The sequence below is a fragment of the Gymnoscopelus microlampas genome (genome assembly GCF_963454915.1).
Source record: "Gymnoscopelus microlampas genome assembly, chromosome: 16".
In the NCBI taxonomy this organism is placed as follows: domain Eukaryota; kingdom Metazoa; phylum Chordata; class Actinopteri; order Myctophiformes; family Myctophidae; genus Gymnoscopelus; species Gymnoscopelus microlampas.
Window position 1 is genome coordinate 29,221,756 of NC_139953.1, and position 20,169 is coordinate 29,241,924.

Consider the following 20,169-nt stretch of genomic DNA (forward strand, 5'->3'; position numbering starts at 1 on the left):
TGTAACCTGCACTCCTCTTTGGCATGAGTTTTTTCAATCGCATAAACACTGAACACGATACACAAGCTCGTGCTGGTGGACAGGTAAGAAGTCACTCTTCAAAACACACTTTTTTTCAGCACATGGCATGCTGCTGTCAATTTGTATCCCCTTTGAATTTACAAGTTGAAATTACAAGTCTTATTGTTTAAAAAAAAAAATAAGAGCTAGCTACCATGAACACACAAACAATAAAAGAACAGCAAAAACTGAAATCGGATACTAAAAGCGCCACACCGTGTTGCGTCCTTGTTTCCTGGTTGAATAAAGCTAACAGAGATGATGTTGGCACGATGATGCTTTGGGGGAACTCCGCTCTCAGGCCAGTCCAGTTCTCTGACAATGTGAATGAGCTGGAGCCAGTCTAGTCAGTGTCAAAGTGATGTGCAGCAGCGTCTGGGTGGGCATCCTCCATTAGTCTGTGGGGTCCTGGCATTGGGTGCAGTGGGCCATGTCGTCAGCATATGGTTCCACCTGGATGGTGGTGCTGTGGAAACCAAACTTGGTCTGAAGCAATTCTGTGGCTTCCTTCAGCACAGCGTTGGGGTCAGCGTTCTCTTCTGACAAAACAAAAAAAAGAAGTAGAAGTGACCATTACAAACTTAATGTCGGGTGATGAGTTAACAGTGAAAAAACTTTTTGGGGGCATCACAGGGTGATGTGTTCATGGATGGGAAACCAGTGATGGACCTTTAACAACCCCTACTGGTTGGTCAGGCCCTGTTCAGCAAGGAGGCAAATCTGTGGGAGAACCTCCACACGTTTTATTTATTTATTAGACACTGTAGCTCCTTTCATCTATGGGCTCGTAATGATATCATGAGACTGAAAGATCTTTATATTCCCCTCCTTTGTTGCGCAGGAAATTCAATATGCCTCAAACTCACTTCGTCAGATTTTTTTAAATTTCAATTGTATTAAATCCCATACAAATATCTTTTGTAGTGTAGCTTACACAATAGTACCCAGATATCATTTTTGTTTTCTGTAGATCCCTCATCTGATTGATGCCAATACTTTTGTACATTTACTCAAATACAATTTCTAATACAGGACTTTTACTATACAGTGTATGTATTCTTATATTGTGGTACTGCTCTGTATATCTTCCACCACTGCCAGTGTAAAACACGGCCTTACCTATAGCCAGGTGAACAGAGATGACAGGCTGACCTACAGTCAGGTTCCAGAGGTGCAGACAGTGCATGGCTTTCACAGCTTTCAGAGTCAGAAGCACCTCCTTCACAGAGTTGAACTCAATCCCCTTTGGAGCTCCTGGACATCAAAAAGAAAGAATACGAAGAAAATGCATCATATTTCCACATGTCAATAGCTGTTGGCCTGTTAGGTGTCTGATTGAAATGGGTATCAAGCTTTTGTTTCATGAGCTTTTGTTTCTGTGATGTGTCCAGTGTGCAAACTGCAACAATGTGAAAATGACAGCAACATTTGCAGAGCATGTGTTGGGCAGGCGGGGGTCTGGTTTGACACACTGTCTGATCCAGCTTTTTCAATTAATATTTTACCTTCCATGAGTATCCTGAAGACATCTCTGAGGATGGTGACAGTGGTGCAGAGGACAAAGACGGAGAAGAGGAAGGTGCAGATGGGATCTGCTACTTTATATTCAGGCTGAAAGAGAGAGACAGAAAGAGGGGAGAAATGAGAGAGAAGGAGAGAGGGAGCGTGGAAAAGAATTGAAGAGAGATTATGGAGGAAGAGGATTGCCGTAAGGGTAATGGTGGGTGAAGGAGTGACAAGGGGGAGAAGAGGGATGTCACATGGTGTGCTCTATGGAGTGTCATGTTATGGGCTGGGATGCTCAGAGCTGTGTCTAAGATGTTTCTGCAGCCAAGCAGAAACTTCTTGCACTGCAACGGCAGTAAATTAAGTCTTTACTCGTCTTTATGGCTGCACTGCATTCAACGTCAACCAAGCCTTCGTGTAGAACTTTGGAGGGGCTTTTTTTGTGTGTGGCTGTTTTAAAGGATTTTTTCTCATTACAAATCTAGATTGATCTAGCAAGCAAGATCTTTTATGCCCTTTTATGCACTTTTGTTCACTGCCATAATCGTTTAGTAGACTGTTGCTCATTCAAATCTAGTCAACTCAGTCAACCAGAAGTTGACTCTCTAGTCAGCTTCTGGTTGACTGAGTTGACTCTGGTGCAGGGTCCCAAGGAAATACACAAATCTCTATAAACATGGACTGCATGTTTAAAAGAAACAAGATGATTTTATTTATTCAGTATTTTAATTCCTACAATGTGTTCAAGACGATACGCAAAAAAATAAAGGTTTCAGTTCGGCTGCCTCCTTTAGTGGCTGTGTCTCTGACAAACAACCCCATGGAATAGAGAACAAGTGCATTTCAGAAGATTTAAAAAAAAAACATTGACATTAACCTTGTGTGTGCACAAATGTGAGCGGGTACAATGCTTTAGGCATCAAGTAGGCATTTTTCATTTTCCATTTTTTTACAGATTATTAAAGTAGAGAATATAAGCTTTCATATGATGTATCATTCATTGAAATTGGAACACATTTGAAGAAGATGTGACCATTTTAATCTTGTTATCTATAATAGTCCAAACTGAGATAATCCCTCCTAAAGAATTTCCACTTCTAGCACCTCTCAGCTCCAGGTAATGGGCGTGAACAATGGGTAATTTATTCAACCTAGCCACTCCTCTAATCACTCCCCCATTGACACCTTTCAGTCAGCTGTCCACCATATAGAAATTTGATGCAACACAATTACATTTTTTTAAAGGTATTTTTACTTTACTGGAGTATTTCCAATACTTTAACTTCTACTCCACTACAGATCAGAGGAAAATATTGTACTTTTACTCCACTACAATCTTTTTAAACTTGAGTTACTAGTTACTTTGCAGATATAAATTATTACATTATAAAACATACAATAACCACTTTAGCCCTATTTTATACATAGTCTATTTGAAAATAGCTGATCTACAAGCTTACAATGCACATTGCGACGCGTTGTGAGCTTGTAGATCAGCTATTTTCAAACATTTTAGTACTTATACTTTAGGTACTTTAAGTACATTTTGATACCAAGACTTTAGTACTTTTACTTTGATTGAACTCAAGTAACATTTTGAGCACTTTTACTTGTAACAGTATTTTTATATCGTGGTATTGCTACCACCGAGTGCTTCTTCCACCACTAATTTTGAGTGACCCACTGGTAGTCGACTACTGTCGAGGTTTACCTATTTAATAATGAAGACACGACCAGCTAGGTCCTGGATTAACTCCAACCTGGTGTTTGCACTCTCCATTTACAACCCGTACATCTACATAAACGTTCAGATTTCAAATATAAAGTGCTTACCTCATGGCCACGGATGTTAACATTAACTTCGGGTGGGTCTAAGTACCCGTATCTTCCATATTGTTCAATAAAAAGCATTTTAATCCGATCGGCGGCCATTTTCTCATAGAGTTATAACGTATCAGGAGTGCAATACACCCTAACCATTACGGCCGCGTAGTTGAAAAACAACGGAGACAATGGCCATCAATCGGATCAAAATGCTTTTTATTAAACAATACGGAAGATACGAGTACTTATGAGGGCCCGTACATAATTATAACACCCGTGGCCATGAGATAAGCACTTTATATTTTAAATCTGAACGTTTATGTAGATGTACGAGTTGTAAATGGAGAAATGCAAACACCAAGTGTACGTTCAGCCATGACGCGTGACCGCGAGCTAACAATGCTAAGGCCTAGCTCGTTATTCCACCGTTGTTTTGTCCACAAACATCTTCGGTGAAATACTTCCATACGAACGTCGAGCGGCCTGTTGTTTAGCTGGGCCTGCCCTCACACAGCTGCTGTGTTCGCTACAATGTTATATTGATTATACAACTAGATTCTGTCCCGAAAAAGACTAACGCAATACTGGCCGCTTCGGCGCTTCTTCCCACCGTGGTGACGTTAGTTTCAGCCTCAGGTTGAATATTCACCTAGTGGATATTACTCAAGTAAAGTAAAAATACCTCAAAATTGTACTTAAGTACAATACTTGAGCAAATGTACTTAAGTTACGTTACACCACCACAGAGGAGCGATACTGATGGGCGGGGATTAGGCTTGTAACCGGAGAACAATGGACCAACAACCAACCAAAACCACTCTCATGTTAATGTTGTCCCTGCAAGTTAAAGCCACTCTCCGCCCCCAAAAGACCGACAGAAACACACAGAAACACTGCTCTTTTTGTAATGTAATTTAAACCACTTAATGATTCTAAAACGCCTATCTTTTGGACTATAAACCTTCTTCAACATTCGAACTGTGTTAATATGGAAAAAAACGAAAATCAGCCAAAACAAAAAAAAAAGTTATTTTGCTGTTTTCTACTCTTTGTCAATCCGCGACATGATGTCCTAAACACCAGACCTGCTCACAAATGTCATATGTCCAGTGTGTGCAGAAGCAAGCAACTGACCCGGAAATAGATGATGGTTGCAGCCACCATGACGCCTACACTCTGGAGCAGGTCTCCCACCACATGGATGAACGCCGCACGCACGCTGGTGTTACCGTGTCCGTGGCCACCAAGGAGTGCGTGGGAGTGGCCGTGACCCACAGGACTTTGGCCGCTCTCGTTGATCTGGTGGTAGCCTTCTCCGTGTGAGTGAAACGTGGTGGAGTGGTGGAGGATATAGGCCATACTAGATAGAAGAAGAAAGGTACAACAATTAGCATATATATTCTGGGCATGTCATAATAGGTGAACAATCTGTGAAAAATGTGAACATTTGGAAAAAATAGGGCGCCATTCAGCTGATCTATGAGCTCTCAACACGGCGCATGAGCTTATAGATTGGCTATTTTAGGCAAAGTGATTGGTGTAAAAAACGTTAAATAGTACAGACCCTTGGGGGACCCTAGTCAATATAAGTGGTTAATGGTCATTATATCTTTTGGTCCATAGCATACAGGGATCATTATCCAAAACCCACTACACACTACCAAGCTCAGTGAGGTTCACATTCTCATAAAACCAGTCATTCTTAAAGGTATACTTCACCCCCAACATGTCTTGCATCCAGTCCATGTCCTCTGCCCTTTGCCCAATCAGAGGCTGGGAGGATCTGAACTATATTTGAAAAATACACATCGCACCTTAATAGTGTTGCAAAAATGTTGCTTTCAGCAATCTTTGTATCCCTCATTTGCTGAGATGCTTCCATTATTTTGGAATAATTATAATTGAATAATTGCTTTGGTTAGTTGCTGTGTATGAAATTCATTATTTCCCAAACATGTCACATGCAACCTTTCGGGTCCAAGCCCTTGATGAATCTCATGCATGTGTTAACAAACTAAATGCAAGACCTGTGTCTCTTGTGTAGAAGATCACACACACACACACACACACACACACACACACACACACACACACACACACACACACACACACACACACACACACACACACACACACACACACACACACACACACACACACACACACACACACACACACCAGCAATCATGCAGGTTTAAACCATACCATACTGTTTAATAAGGCTTAAATGCCTCACAAACCCAATCCAAGACATGCCCCAGACCTGACCCTAACAGCAACATACACAATGTTGACGATGAGGGCAAAACATGAGGTGATCAGCATAACGCCACCCTCGATCTCATAGTCGTTGCGCACAATCCTCTCAATAGCCAGGTAGACCAGCGCCCCCGTAACGATCCATATGGACATGACTGACAACAGCGCTCCAAGGATCTCTGTCCAATAGAATAGGATATGAAAAGAAATCAAAAGAAGAAGTCAGAATCATTTAATGATTGATTATTGGACACATTTGTCTGACATTTGAGCAAAGATATCATGACACTTTCACAGTAACCTACATCCTTTAGGCTATGCATGGTATTACTTGATCATTTGATAATCTCTGTTAATTCAAGCCTTGCGATTCAATGGATACTGGTTCCATTGTGACATACTTGAAGTAATCTTTTTTTTTTTTTTAATGGTCCACATTTTGCCACCTTTAACTTTAACTTAAAGGTAGTTATGGCTTTGTTTCTTCATCTATTTTATTACAATTTACAATTTTGGCATTTAGCAGACGTAGTGATTTACAGTAAGCTAGTTTAACATGAGGTAATACATCAAATGCATAGAAATAGTATTCTACGATCAAGAACCTATCATCAGTCTATCATTATAAAGTAAAAACAAATGAACCTGGCATCTGTCTACGTAACATGTCATGACACTTCATGACACTTATTCCTCCAGCAGTGGCAAATGAGATGAGAATGGTCTTAACATTCAAACTCAAGCTATGCTTGAGTTTGAATGTTAAGACCATTCTCATTTCATTTATGACTTCATATGATATTTACCTAAACGGTTCCAGTAAAAAAAATCATTCATTCATCCATCCATCCATCCATCCATTCATTCATTCTTATGTATTTTCATCCATTCACACATCCATCCATCCATCCAACCAGTCTTGAAGTGGTTGTGACCTGATCTGTGCCAGCCAAAGTTCATGGTTTTGGTGGGAGGTCTGGAGGAGATCCACAAGGAGAAGAGGCTGACCATCATGCTGCCCAAGTCTGTAAGCAGGTGAGCTGCATCTGTCATGATGGCCAGACTGTGAGCCAGGTACCCTCCTGCAGCGACAAGAACATGAAATAACTGAGTGTGTGTGTGTGTGTGTGTGTGTGTGTGTGTGTGTGTGTGTGTGTGTGTGTGTGTGTGTGTGTGTGTGTGTGTGTGTGTGTGTGTGTGTGTGTGTGTGTGTGTGTGTGTGTGTGTGTGTGTGTGTGTGTGTGTGTGTGCACGTGTGCGCGCGTGTGTGTGTGGGGGGGGGGGGGGGGGGTTGAGGTGGGACTGAGGGAAGTGGGTGGGGGGTGGAATTGAATCTCAGATTAAGAAAGAGACGAAATGCAGACAAAAGAAACCAAATTGATTCATCTAATCTAATATTACAGTGTATAGAATACAGAATAGGGGAGAGATCATTGCAACGATGTCTAAAAACTACAGTACAATAAATATAACACATCTAACTTTGTTGACATTGTCCAACACCACGGTCTTCATTTCTAAATAAAGACATTATACAATCAACACACCACTCTGCCTGGAATTGGCTTGTACATCTGCCGCCCAGAAATACAGAGTTGTTTTTTTTCTCCCCCACATCGGTTTTGTTCAACACAATCTTCCCCTATACACTGTGGACAAAAGCAGAGTTTGCGTGATGCTCTGACAAACGTCAATTGTTTCTTTTGTTGGAGCCACTCAGAGTTTCAGAGACATAGCAATATAAACACAACACCATCTCTTGGCAAGTGTCCAATACTGAGAGCGAAACGAAAATCTGTTTAGTGATGATTTCATCAGACCCATGACTGAGGAGGGACTTCCCAGCATGCCTCTGGGTGCATCTTTGTTTTATTGTTCTATTAATTGTGTTATTTGCCATGGGGAATGTGTTCGTGGATTTATTAATTGTGAGTAATATCATTGCTTTATGTTGATTTAATCATTTATTTTGTATATGTTTTCTTTTTGGGGAAACAAGCATGAGTGATAGAGGTAGTGGTGTGTAGTGTCAGGTTCCCTGTTTGTTAGTTAGTATAGTATTGGTTGTATTGTAGTGTGTTTTCATATTCGTGTTTTGTATGTTTACAGTGTGTGCTTGTGTTAACTGTTGTTCAGTCAGGAACACTCATGTCAAAAGTACGGTAGATTTAACCATTTACTGCAACAAATGGAATACAGTTAAGCTTGGCGTTAAAGGCACCGCTCTTGGAGATATTCCCTGAATTTTGTCCAAGCAGCATGCTAAGCAAAATCAGGGAATGTTAAGCAAAACCCCCATAGGAATAAAATATCAACAATAAGCAATACATTGACATTGACTTAGTCTGAATTAGCAGATATAATCACAAGTATTTGAGCCTATGCCAGACTCTAATCAAAAGGTGGAGGCTGGGGTGGAGGAGGCAGCGAAGCAGCAGCGAAGCAGGCAGCAAGACAAGCAGAGACCTAGTGAATGCAAAGCCGTATTTAAAGGAACCTCTTTGTTAAGGCGTGAGCTGTGATTGGAGTATGAATGTGTGACGTAATGACCAGCAGAGCTGTGAATGGGGAATAGGAGGCTGATGTGCACAATGCACATCAGCTGACTGACAGCTGATTACAGCTGAGGAGTGTAAGCCTTCCGTGTCCTGCATGAACTAACGCTATGCTTCATTTATTTGTCAAGTAAAGTCTTTGTTAATCCTGCGTTTGATGTTAAGAGTTTCTTGAGTTTTGAGTTCCGTGCATGTGGGTCCTACACCTCCTGTTCCTGACAGGTTATCAAAAATCCAAGCAATCACCCAATGAATCTGAGACTTCTGAGACATCCTTTTCATACTGCAGTGAGAAAAAGTATTTTGTTTAAACTACTAAACAAGTGATTTAAGTTCTTTAAAGCTTTACTGCTTCAATCTCCCCCAAGTCATTTTAGTCTGAGAAAATGTTTGTAGGAGGAAGGGCACAGAGTTCTGTGTATGAAATTATGTCATAAAGAAAAACACCTCGTAAAATTGTTATTTCAGAGAGTTTATGTTCATTGCACTCAAAAAGTGCAACACATTTGGATTTGCGGGCTATGGAAGCACAGTCTTGTAGTACTCAACTCCAGAACTTGGACACAAGTCTGATTTATGTCATAAATAACCTTGACTCAAACATAATTTGGAGTTTTTTTGTTTTGTTTGTTTGTTGATTTGAACTTGTACAAATGACATAATGAATGAAAGAATTGGTGTACTAGAAATATTGCGTAACAATAATTCACTTACAGAAAGTGGTATGTGATGATACATGTTATGTTTTCCAGTCCCTGTATGCACGTCACGACCAAAAGTTTGGACTTGGACTTGAAAGCTGGACACTTGGGCCTTGACATTGACTCGAGGTAAGATGACTTTGACTTGGAACTGAAGATTTCGGACTTAATTTGGACTTTATTTAATTGACTTGAGACTACAGCACAGGATTTAGTTTTATCCATTGCAGTGAATTATATCCTGCAATGGATATACCCGCAATCTTTCTCCTATGTCATTTAATTCAACTTTCTTATCTTGATGTTGTTTTCATGAAAAATACCATAGGCACAGGCGACATCATGGGGCCAATTTGGTCTGTGACCTGTCTTGCGCGTTAGTCCCCCTTTCCGCCCCCTCTGTCACGTTGAATCCTAACTTTGCCTGTCTTAGCAGCAGGAGAAAGCAGGGGAACGTCAAGTAAGCACAGATGTTCTTTTCCAGCACCCTGCTTCAGGCTCATTTTCACACAGTTACAGGACGTGTACACACATCCACAGTTGGCAGCAGGCCATGAGAACAACACCAATCTTCCACTGTTGGCTACTACCCGAGTTGTTGTAGAGGGAGATATTACCTTGTTTTTCATAGGTCACAAATGTTGTCATACCTCTATTTGTGTCATGAATACTGTTGACTAAACCTTTATGCCTCTAAACATTTCTCTGTGGAGCTTGTGGTTTTCATGGCACTAACACGTGACTCAATTCGGAGACAATGGAAATATTGAAGTTCATGATATGTAACGCTGTTACTTCCATCTTAGATGTTGTTAAAATACCTAGCGTCATAAAACAAATCTCTCCCTCTATTTCCTACTGTAGCTTTTGTCTATTTACTTTCTCTTCCTCATTACATGATGTTTCTGGGATCACATATATTGTCTGACCAATTTCTCTGAGCCTTGAACTCCCTGTACTTGCATGCTACTGTTTGTAAAATGTTGCTGTACTTGAAACCGAGGCACATTGTACCTTTATGTACTTCGTAGTGGGCTGCTGCTCTACAAGAGAATAACCCTACACAAACAAATGTACTGTAAAATAATTGATGAATGAACGATGAATGCCCTGTCCATACACAGTAAAATCTAAAAGTTCATTTACCCATTTGTAACTCAGAGATTGTACAAAATAACTACAGTAAATGGACGCTTATGGGTGCATTTGGTTCCTTTTGTACACTCTCTGCGTTAAATTAACACTGAGGAGTTTACAGTGTACTCCCATTTCTACTAAAGCCCATATTGAAGCTCACCTATGACCTCTCCGATCATGAAGACGAGGCATACGGCAGATGCGATGCATAGTTTCTTCTTGGCCAGCAGCCTGTCAGCGTTCTCCTCGTGTGCAGATACCTTGTTGCCATGGCAATGGACCCTGACGGGCCGCTTCAGCTCGATGGCCCCCGACACACCTCCATTCTCAAAGGGATACTGCTCTTTAGATTCTGACAAAGAACTGTAGGACATATTAAAAGAAAATGAACAAGAACACAATCTTTTTTCTTCAAACTGGGCATCAACAACACAGCAGGTGTGTAACTGAATGGGAAGATCGACCCAAGTTTGAGCCCCGGCAATGTGTCAAACCGATAACCTGAGAATATACTGAATTATGAAATAGGTCTAATTAGTTAAGTATGGCCAGAGGTTATAGGGATATGGTTCATGTGTTTTAATGAAGATAAAAATAATTAACCATAATAGACAAAATGTCTAATTTCTTTTTTAACAATGTGTTTATTGATCAATTCTTTACTTACAATGACAACATCAAAACACTCTCATACACACTCATACCCTCCCTCCACCCCCTCCCACATCCCCGTAACAAATACTCTCATTTCCAAAAAGCCATACCAACATAACCATAACAAAAACACTACATTAACACAGTATACACAATTTTAATGTCTAATTAATGGTGAATGGGGATTTTTGGGTACTATTTAAAAAATGTACTCTTCCAATTTCATATGATGCTCCTTTACATATTCAGGAAACTTTACCTTTTAGCACAGATAGACAGCAAAACATAACTATGAATATTGTACAATTTACAAATGCTGATGTATCAGCTTCTTCTGTATGATGTTTCTGTAAAGCCACCCCCCAGCCCTTTCCCTTCATGCTCTGTTACACAATAGCCTATTGTGTCAGTGTCTCACCTGAGAACTACATATGTAGCTCTCTCTCTCTCATGCAATACACATCAGATTAGAATTCAATCAATGCACAAACGCTGACTTGTCTATTTTCCTCATGCACATTTACAGAGGTACACACACACACACACACACACACACACACACACACACACACACACACACACACACACACACACACACACACACACACACACACACACACACACACTGGCTCATGGAGTCTGCATGAGAGGAAGAGTGGCAATGATATGTCTAATGAGGTGGAAAAAAACTAATTTGGGCTCACAGGAGATAATGCCATGTGCACACACCCACCCACGCACGCACGCACGCACGCACGCACGCACGCACGCACGCACGCACGCACGCACGCACGCACGCACGCACGCACACACACACACACACACACACACACACACACACACACACACACACACACACACACACACACACACACACACACACACACACACACACACACACACACACACACACACACACACACACACATACACAGAGGATCTTGGGACTGCCCATGCAGGGGATGTTGAAAAGAATCAGTGAAGTGGAAAAACTGATTCTGTTCAATCACACCACTGGGATGTGAGCGCACACACGCACGCACGCACACCCGCACACCCGCACGCACGCACGCACGCACGCACGCACGCACGCACGCACACACACACACACACACACACACACACACACACACACACACACACACACACACACACACACACACACACATATACACATACACATACACACACAAGCTATGGGCTCCAAATATATATACAGTATATCACATATATATTCAATGTGAATCTGGTAGCACAGCATTAATTGGGTCTATGGGAATGCTCTAAAGATTAAATCTGGGTTAAATATAATAATGACATAGTACTGATGTCAAAGACAGACAGACAGACAGACAGGTGTTCAAAGTGGGTTCCAGGGACCCTCAGGGTTCCTTGGGGTTCCAAATGGAGCCTTAAAAGGTCTGTAACTCTGACAGTGTACCAATGGAACCAAATGGACCCGTATGGGTCCATTCGGTTTAGAGTTATGCGGGTCCTTAAATTAAAAGGTTTGAGAACCACATGGCATACACACAATTCAAAACGCTGACACACTCACTCGCATCTCAACTGAATTCACAGTGCGCTCCACAATTAACTCCAACAGATTATTACATCAATAAGACATGCATTCACCTGCATCTGATCAGGATTTACAGCGGGAAGACTCCAAACTTATAAGAGCACATTAACACAAATACATCACTCTCAACCACAAATGAGAGATACATTTAAGCCAACTCTGATATTAAAGAACTAATTCTAAAACACAATTGACATAGTGACCCATGCACAAATGACTCTATTTCCAAACTGTTTGCATTCTTGTTTTTCCATTTCATATGTACAGGCATTAAGTAGAGAATAGAAGTATTCTTTTTTTCAGTAGGACTTCTTGGACTCTGTTTTTGATATGAATGACTAAGCCCTTTGACAAGAAATGCAAAGTTAATAATATAGCAACAATTCCCACAAGGCTCTGATGGTCAGAGCAGACAGACAGGGGTCAGAGTCTGACCCCTGGACCTGGGCCCAGTAGGCCCGTTCGGTAACCCACACCTGCCTACATCCATGAGTGCTTGTTCGAAGCCTAAAATCAGGCCTTCTCTCAATTCCCTCCTCATATTCATTCCATCTAAAAACAAAAAATAATGAGAAAGGTGTGTAGGCTACTGTAGGCCAGCCAGGCAGACCGTGGACTTCGGTTTAATACTAAAACTTAATTGGCAGTGTATTTATTGTCTATTTAGCGCTGTTGAGTGGACAGTCAGTCAAGCTCATCATTGTATAGCTTGGCCCATAAAGGTCTCTCTAGCCTTAGGTGTACTGGGCCAGTACAGGTGAAATGTAACAGTCTGCTACTGTCGCCCTTGGATTTAGATTAATTAGCCTATGCATTCCAACGGAATTTCTTGGCAAATTAAACAGCTTAAAATGTTATATTGCATTGATTCCGTCTTATGCACTATATGCAGCAACGCTACACAACACATCCCATCTCTTCTTGCAGCTTGTACATTTATAAGTGCTGCACATCACTAAAATAAGAAATATTATAACAAAAAGATTATATTAACCAATTATTCTACAGTATGGGGAGTGCTGATAGTCCATCAGCGGTGGAAAAAGTACTCAAATGTTTTACTTAAGTAAAGGTATCAATACTGCAATGTAGAAATACTCCGTTACTAGTAAAAGTCTGGAATTCAAAATTTACTTGAGTTAAATGTTAAAGTACCAGAAGTAAAAGTACTAAAATGTTTGAAAATAGCAGATCTACAAGCTCACAACCTGTTGCATGCGACGCGTTGTGAGCTTGTAGTTTGGCTATTTTCAAATAGCCTATATTTAAAATAAGGCTAAAGTGGTTAATATATGTTTTATAACGTAATCATTTATATCTGCAAAGTAACTAGTGACTAAAGTTATCAAATAATCGGACTGAATTGTAATGGAGCAAAAGTACAATATTTGCCTCTGAGATAGTGGAGTAGAAGTAAAACTAGATAATTGGAAATACTCCAGTATAAAATACCTAAAAATGTTACTTAAGTACAGTACTTGAGTAAATGTACTTAGTTACTTTAACAATCTACCTAGTAATGTCCCTTCAGGGGCTCCGTAATAACTGCACCCGGCCCCCGCCAATAATGGTGAAAGAAGTAGGCCTACCATCAGTACCATGGACAGTGGCCGCGATCAGCCCTGCGCCTCCAGCACCATGGAGAGCGGCAGAGAACGCAACGCGATACTGCATGTTGGGTGCTATTGGAGATAAACACACTCTAAAACAGTGGGTCTCAACCTGTGGTTTGGGACCCCCAGGGGGATCCCCACATGATTTAGGGGGGGTCCCCAGAGGACAGTGACGCGTCAATTTAAGGACTTTTAAGACCTTTTTTAATGCCTAAAAAAAAGGGGGGGGGGGGCAAAGAAAAAGACCATTAATACATCAATAGTAATCAACAAACTATACAATAAAAACTGGTGAAACATTGGTCAAATGTTCAAATAATACAAGAAAGAGGCCAACAATTGTGAAAATATAGCCGATCTACAAGCTCGCAACGCCTAACTGCTATTTTCACAAATGTTATCTGTGGAATCGAGTCAAACGAAATGTAATGCCTCAACTCCTACAATTCCAAATGCTTGTCTGGGTTGGGGGTCCCCAGTTCAAATATGGGGGGGGGTCGCGGCCTGAAAAGGTTGAGAACCACAGAGTCACTGCCCTAAAACAAAAATGACCTAAAGAAAAAGGTAGACAGACTGGACCATAGGCCTATTAGCCTATTGGGCCGTGCTCGGCTATCTCGTGAAGGCCTATAGGCCTATAGTTTTGAATGAAAACTATTCAAAAATGAATAACATATAGAATAGATTCCGCATTTACTGACCTAATATATTGTATTTTCAATTCAAAGTCCCGAACCATGTGTTAAGTTGTAAATTATAACGGCAGCAGAAATGGTGGGAAATATTTAATAGGCTACAAGTCACTGATGTGTGAAATGACAATGAACTGAGTGCTTATGGAGATATGCCTGATGCATCTGCAATTAATATAAACCTAAGCATTTTGCGTCTAAAAAAATATCACCCATTTGATCCAAAAACATATAATAAACTTCACAATAGTAGAGTGTAGGCCTAATCTATACTCTGCGGCCGTGCATCCTATGCAATATTAAATGTAGGACTTAATAATATCCAAAATGAGAAAAGTGCAAAGATGCTGCCCTGCATGGTCCTTTGTTCCAAGTAGGCAACGGTTTCTAAATGAACAAAAAGGCGTATAGGTGGCAGGCTACATATTTGATTGACTACCATTTAAATGACTCGCATGTCTGCCTGCTGCAGATAGGACACGGGGTGCGTCGTTCTGGCGTGGGAGCGTTGTTCATAGAGAGAGAGGTGAGAGGTGATGTCAGGATGGTGACAGACAGTGATCTAATTCTAATCATGAAAAGCGCCTGTTTCTTTTCCTTTTTTTTGTCGAGATGGGCGTGAGAGGAAATATCTCTCTAGGATATCAAAAGAAATGGAACAAACTGGATCACATTGGGACGACATGGGTTGCGAAAGATTCATTTGGTCATTTTGGTGTCGCACAGAGAGAGAGAGGGAGAGAAGAGAGAGGGAGACAGAGAGAGAGAGAGAGAGAGAGGGGAGGGGGGAGAGAGGGAAAGAGAGAGAGAGAGAGAGAGAGAGAGAGAGAGAGAGAGAGAGAGAGAGAGAGAGAGAGAGAGAGAGAGAGAGAGAGAGAGAGAGAGAGAGAGAGAGAGAGAGAGAGAGAGAGAGAGAGAGAGAGAGAGAGAGAGAGAGAGAGAGAGAGAGAGAGATGCCCTGTTCTCTATCTGATAGAGAATCGATTCTCAACCTGTGGGTCGGGGTCCCCACATCATTTTGGGGGGGTCCCCAGATGACAGTGCAAGTGACAATTTAAGGACATTTTAAGACCTTTTAATATCTCAAAAAGAAAGAAAAGAAAAAGTTCATTTCTGCATCAAAAGTAATCAACAAACTATATAGGATACGATTAAAAACTGGTCAAGCATTGGCCAAATTGTCAAATAATAAGAAAGAGGCACATTTTTAAATAGCATTTCAAACGAGCAACAAGTTTGAAATGGTTCCATATCTCAGGGGTATATTTGTGGACGTCCACTCTGTTCATTATTGAATGTGTTCTCTTCTTCTTCCTGACAGCTGTGGTAATAGCATCATTAGCCTAATAGACTGTAAAGTTTCTGTCACTTTAGTTCCTATAAAAGAGTTGCATGGTAGATTGGCAAATTGCTTGGAAAAGTGGAAACGCAACAACTTTAGGACGCTGAGGACTATGGAGATATATACACCAAATAACCTTTTATAAGAAGCTGAGATCAAGGCCCAGACCAGAACTGTCCCCAAAAATATAGCCTTACATTAAAGTTCCAACTTGTTTTTAAAAGGTGTGGGAGCTAACCTAATGACCATAGCCTAATAATAGTAGTGGATTAATTAATTATTAGGCTATAGCGTTTCTTTTTCGTCGGTAGGGCCATAACTCCATGGGAAGCCATTCGTTCTACAAATACTATAGCTTGTGTTTGAGCCGAAATTCTAGACACGTCAACTGTCAAGTCAAGTCACATTTATTTATTTATGGATAGATGCTGTTGTATAGGTTAAGCAGTGGTTCTCAACCTGTGGGTTGGGACCCCCAGGGGGGTCCCCACATGATTTTAGGGGGGTCCCTAGATGACAGTGAAGTGACAATTAAAAAAGAAAGAAAAAGACCATTACTGCATCAAAAGTAATCAGCAAACTATACTATAAAACTGGTCAAACATTGGCTAAATTGTTCACAACGCCTTACGTTGAAAGGCGTTGTGAGCTTGTAGATCTGCTATTTCACAATATGTATCTGTGGAACCGAGTCAAACTAAATGTAATGCGCCTCCACTCAAATATGATTGTTTTGGGGGGTCCCCAGTTCAAATATGATTATTTTGGGGGGTCGCGGGCGGCCTGAAAAGAACCACTGGGTTAATGAACCGCGTCGGAGGACATGAACCATATAGGCCTATAGGCTACTCGTTCTGTTCTAATGACTTGTAGGCCTATTCCATACAAAAATCAATAATTTGTTCTCTTTTTGTTGTAACAGTGTATAGCCAATCTTTTTGATTTGCTGCGAAGAAAAAACATATGTTTTGGTTTAGGATAGCTGCATTTTTATATATAGGCCTAATCATTGGTAGGCTGTATATCGTTTTCGCCGATGTTCAGAACTTGAATCAATCTAGATCAGTGGTTCTCAACCAGTGATCCGAAACCACCAGTGGTCCTTGATGTGGTCCCCAGCTAAATGATGGAGAGTTCAGAGTTGGTATAACCAAATGGACCCTTGTAGATCTTTAACTATTGAGAGTGTAAAATGAATGAAACCAAATGGAATGAAACCAAAATGAAGTCCATTTGGTTTCATTTTACGCTCTCAGGAGTTAAATTATTGTAACATCTGCATTACTTGATTTACAATAAGTCTACACAATTAGAGAATGTAGAAGATTTTATTTTTTTTAACAAATCTTATCCAACGATAACAAAATATTCTAAGTCTTGGGTCTGAGAGTTTAAATCTCATCAAATGGTGGTCCGTGGCTCAAATGCCGAATAAATAATGGACCTTGATATGAAAAAGGTTGAAAACCACCAATGGAAGATGCTGTGATTTGCCTTTTTTACAACAAGGGTATTTCTTGCCTGACATGTTCTTTAGAAATAAATAATCAAGCCAAGTATAGGCTTTTGCATATTAAATGCTCATTTTGTAGGCGAATTAAACACATTTCGTGTTCGTTAAACAACAGTTATTTTGAAATCATTCTAAATGCAGAAAGAATTCTGAGGAGGAGACATAATTTATCCCACCTGGTAGGCTTATAGGCTATTTTTATGTAGGCTATATTTTATATAGACCCTACCGTTAGCCAAGGCCAGAGATATATTTTTATTTTGTTTTATTTTATTTTTGAAGAGTTGGATCAGCTTGGGAGAGATGATGTATAGCCTTGCTAATGACAGATGATGAGTTTTTACCCACTGCTCAATGAACTACCCCTCGGGGCCATTTGTCAGCGGCTGTCCAGAAACAAGCCAAGCATGGAAATGAATTTGTTCATTCACATAAAACAGCCAGTAGCCAGCTTACGGCTTCTAATGGCAACATATATGCGGCATGAAAGAACAATGTAACCCAACCCAAATAACCAACCTAAATTGTTGTACAATGTTATGGTTATATCAGCCTGCTCACATGTTCTGTTTTCTTCTTCCAAGAGAACATTGTCTACAGCAAAGATATTTATTTTATGCAGACTATTTATTTTATAACAGGGAACATGTTTTTGGGCTCGCATGTTGCACAAAAAAAGCATCTTGATGCAGGGCTGATTGACATGTATTCGTTCCCCATCTCTCATAAAAATATAGTCTATTGGCTACACTTCCCCAATTCACTTTTTATTAGATCAACATTACACTGTAGGCTATACTATATATAGATATATATGCGTTATGTCTAAAACTTGGTCTTTTATCGTATAGCCCAATGTTTCATGCAACATTCAATCTATTCAATTAGCGTAGAAAACACGTTTATCATGCGGACAAAGTTTTCCCTACCTGTTCGTTTTTAGTGAATACATTTTAGAATTCTTCTCGTGTATAAGGTGAGATTTCTCAGAATTCGCTGGGTTATTATCCATTTCTCTCTGTGAACAGCCTGCGTCCATGTAGCCTATGTATGTGTTGGAAATAAATATGAATTTCTGCCGCTGTCGCAGGAGTTTCGGTGATAATCGATAGGACTCCGAACCTTTGTCTTTAAAGGACGCCAAAAAATGTGATCCAGCAGCACATGGCGACAGTGTTCTCGAAATGAACAAATTCCTTCATTGCAGTAGTGAGCAGGCTCAAGAAAAACACAAGGCTTAAACCCCTGAGGACGAGGGTATAACTTGGGTATAAGAGAGAGTGGGGCGGGCTGCAGCTGCATGTCACACTCGCACAGCTCACCAGCGTGATGAGTCAGAGGGCTTTTAAATCAGTGTCCAAATTAATTAATGTAGCCTATTTGGCCCATTTGGAAAGATTTTGACAGGGACCTGCAAATGAGATTTGTGTTGTTAAAATGTTTCAAAAAATATCAAACATTTCGCCCAAAATGTCAAGATGTTTGAAAATAGTAGATATACAAGCTCACAAGATTTGCGCTGTGACGTGAGCTTGTAGATTGGCTATTTTCAAATAGCCTGCCCTATATGACGTTTGACATATATGGCTACAGTGGTTAAACTGATTGATGCTACATTAACACATTTTGCTCGGGACCCCTATATGCATGGACCCCCTTCAAGGACTCCTGGAGGTCCCCGGATCCCTCTTTGAGAACCACTGTTTTTGTGACAATTGTAGTGTTCCCCTCCTAGAAAATGCATGCAACCTCTATCCTAATTATTGAAAAAATATTTGGTTATAATTTCATATAACTTAAGTTGTGTGCGTGTGTGTGTGTGTGTGTGTGTGTGTGTGTGTGTGTGTGTGTGTGTGTGTGTGTGTGTGTGTGCACGCGCGCGTGCGTGCGTGCGTGCGACAGACAGACAGACAGACAGACAGACAGACAGAGACACACACACACACACACACACACACACACACACACACACACACACACACACACACACACACACACACACACACACACACACACACACACACACACACACACACACACACACACTATTCAGCCATTAGACCACTCCCCTTTTTTAGACCATTAAAGTACTTTTTCACCAGGTGTGATCTACCTCTATGGGTGTGATGTGTGTGCAAAGTTGCGCAACTTTTTGAGGCCCTCAAAAACGCATTAATTTGTGCCTACAAATTACAAACGTTGCAATTTCAATAGGGTTTCGCACTGGTGCTGTGCTAGGGCCCTAATAATCATAATTATTATGCCTTTTATAGTCCCCACAATGGCCACTCTGTTTTTCATCATGATTTTGTGCATGGGGATCTCATCTTAAACAAGCTTAGTGCTTAATGAGCTTTCCAGTTTAGTAGACCTTGTATTGTGAATTTGTACTTCCATGTACTGTTATGTACTGTCATGTACTGTTCTCATGTCTTACTAAATAAAGTACATCAATCAATCAATCAAAGCCTTGAGTGAACCATGGCTATGTCTAGCTCCAATCGGAACCTCACCCTCCGCTGAAAATTTTCCGCACATTTTCCACTTTACATGTTTCTTACCCCTTTCTGCACATCGTATCCAAAAAGTAAAGGTTTTCTGAAATGCTCTCAGATGTTTGACATTTTAACGTACAATAAAATCTATCAAACGAGTTGAAAAAAGCGTTTAAATCGCTTCTCTCCTCAGCCGGTTTCATAATATTTTGCATTAGAAGATGCAATTCAACATT

General features: G+C 40.6%; 1 protein-coding gene across 1 annotated transcript; it reads right to left on the reverse strand.

Moving 5' to 3' along the window:
• Nucleotides 1-453: 453 nt before the first annotated feature.
• slc30a2 (solute carrier family 30 member 2) lies at nucleotides 454-18,450 on the reverse strand (the record flags this gene model as incomplete). The annotated part of the gene is made up of 8 exons (XM_084082521.1): nucleotides 454-599; nucleotides 1,180-1,314; nucleotides 1,566-1,671; nucleotides 4,525-4,750; nucleotides 5,675-5,828; nucleotides 6,585-6,731; nucleotides 10,203-10,405; nucleotides 18,368-18,450. The coding sequence occupies 8 exons, from the start codon at nucleotides 18,448-18,450 to the stop codon at nucleotides 454-456; spliced, it is 1,200 nt and encodes a 399-aa protein (XP_083938647.1).
• Nucleotides 18,451-20,169: the final 1,719 nt, after the last annotated feature.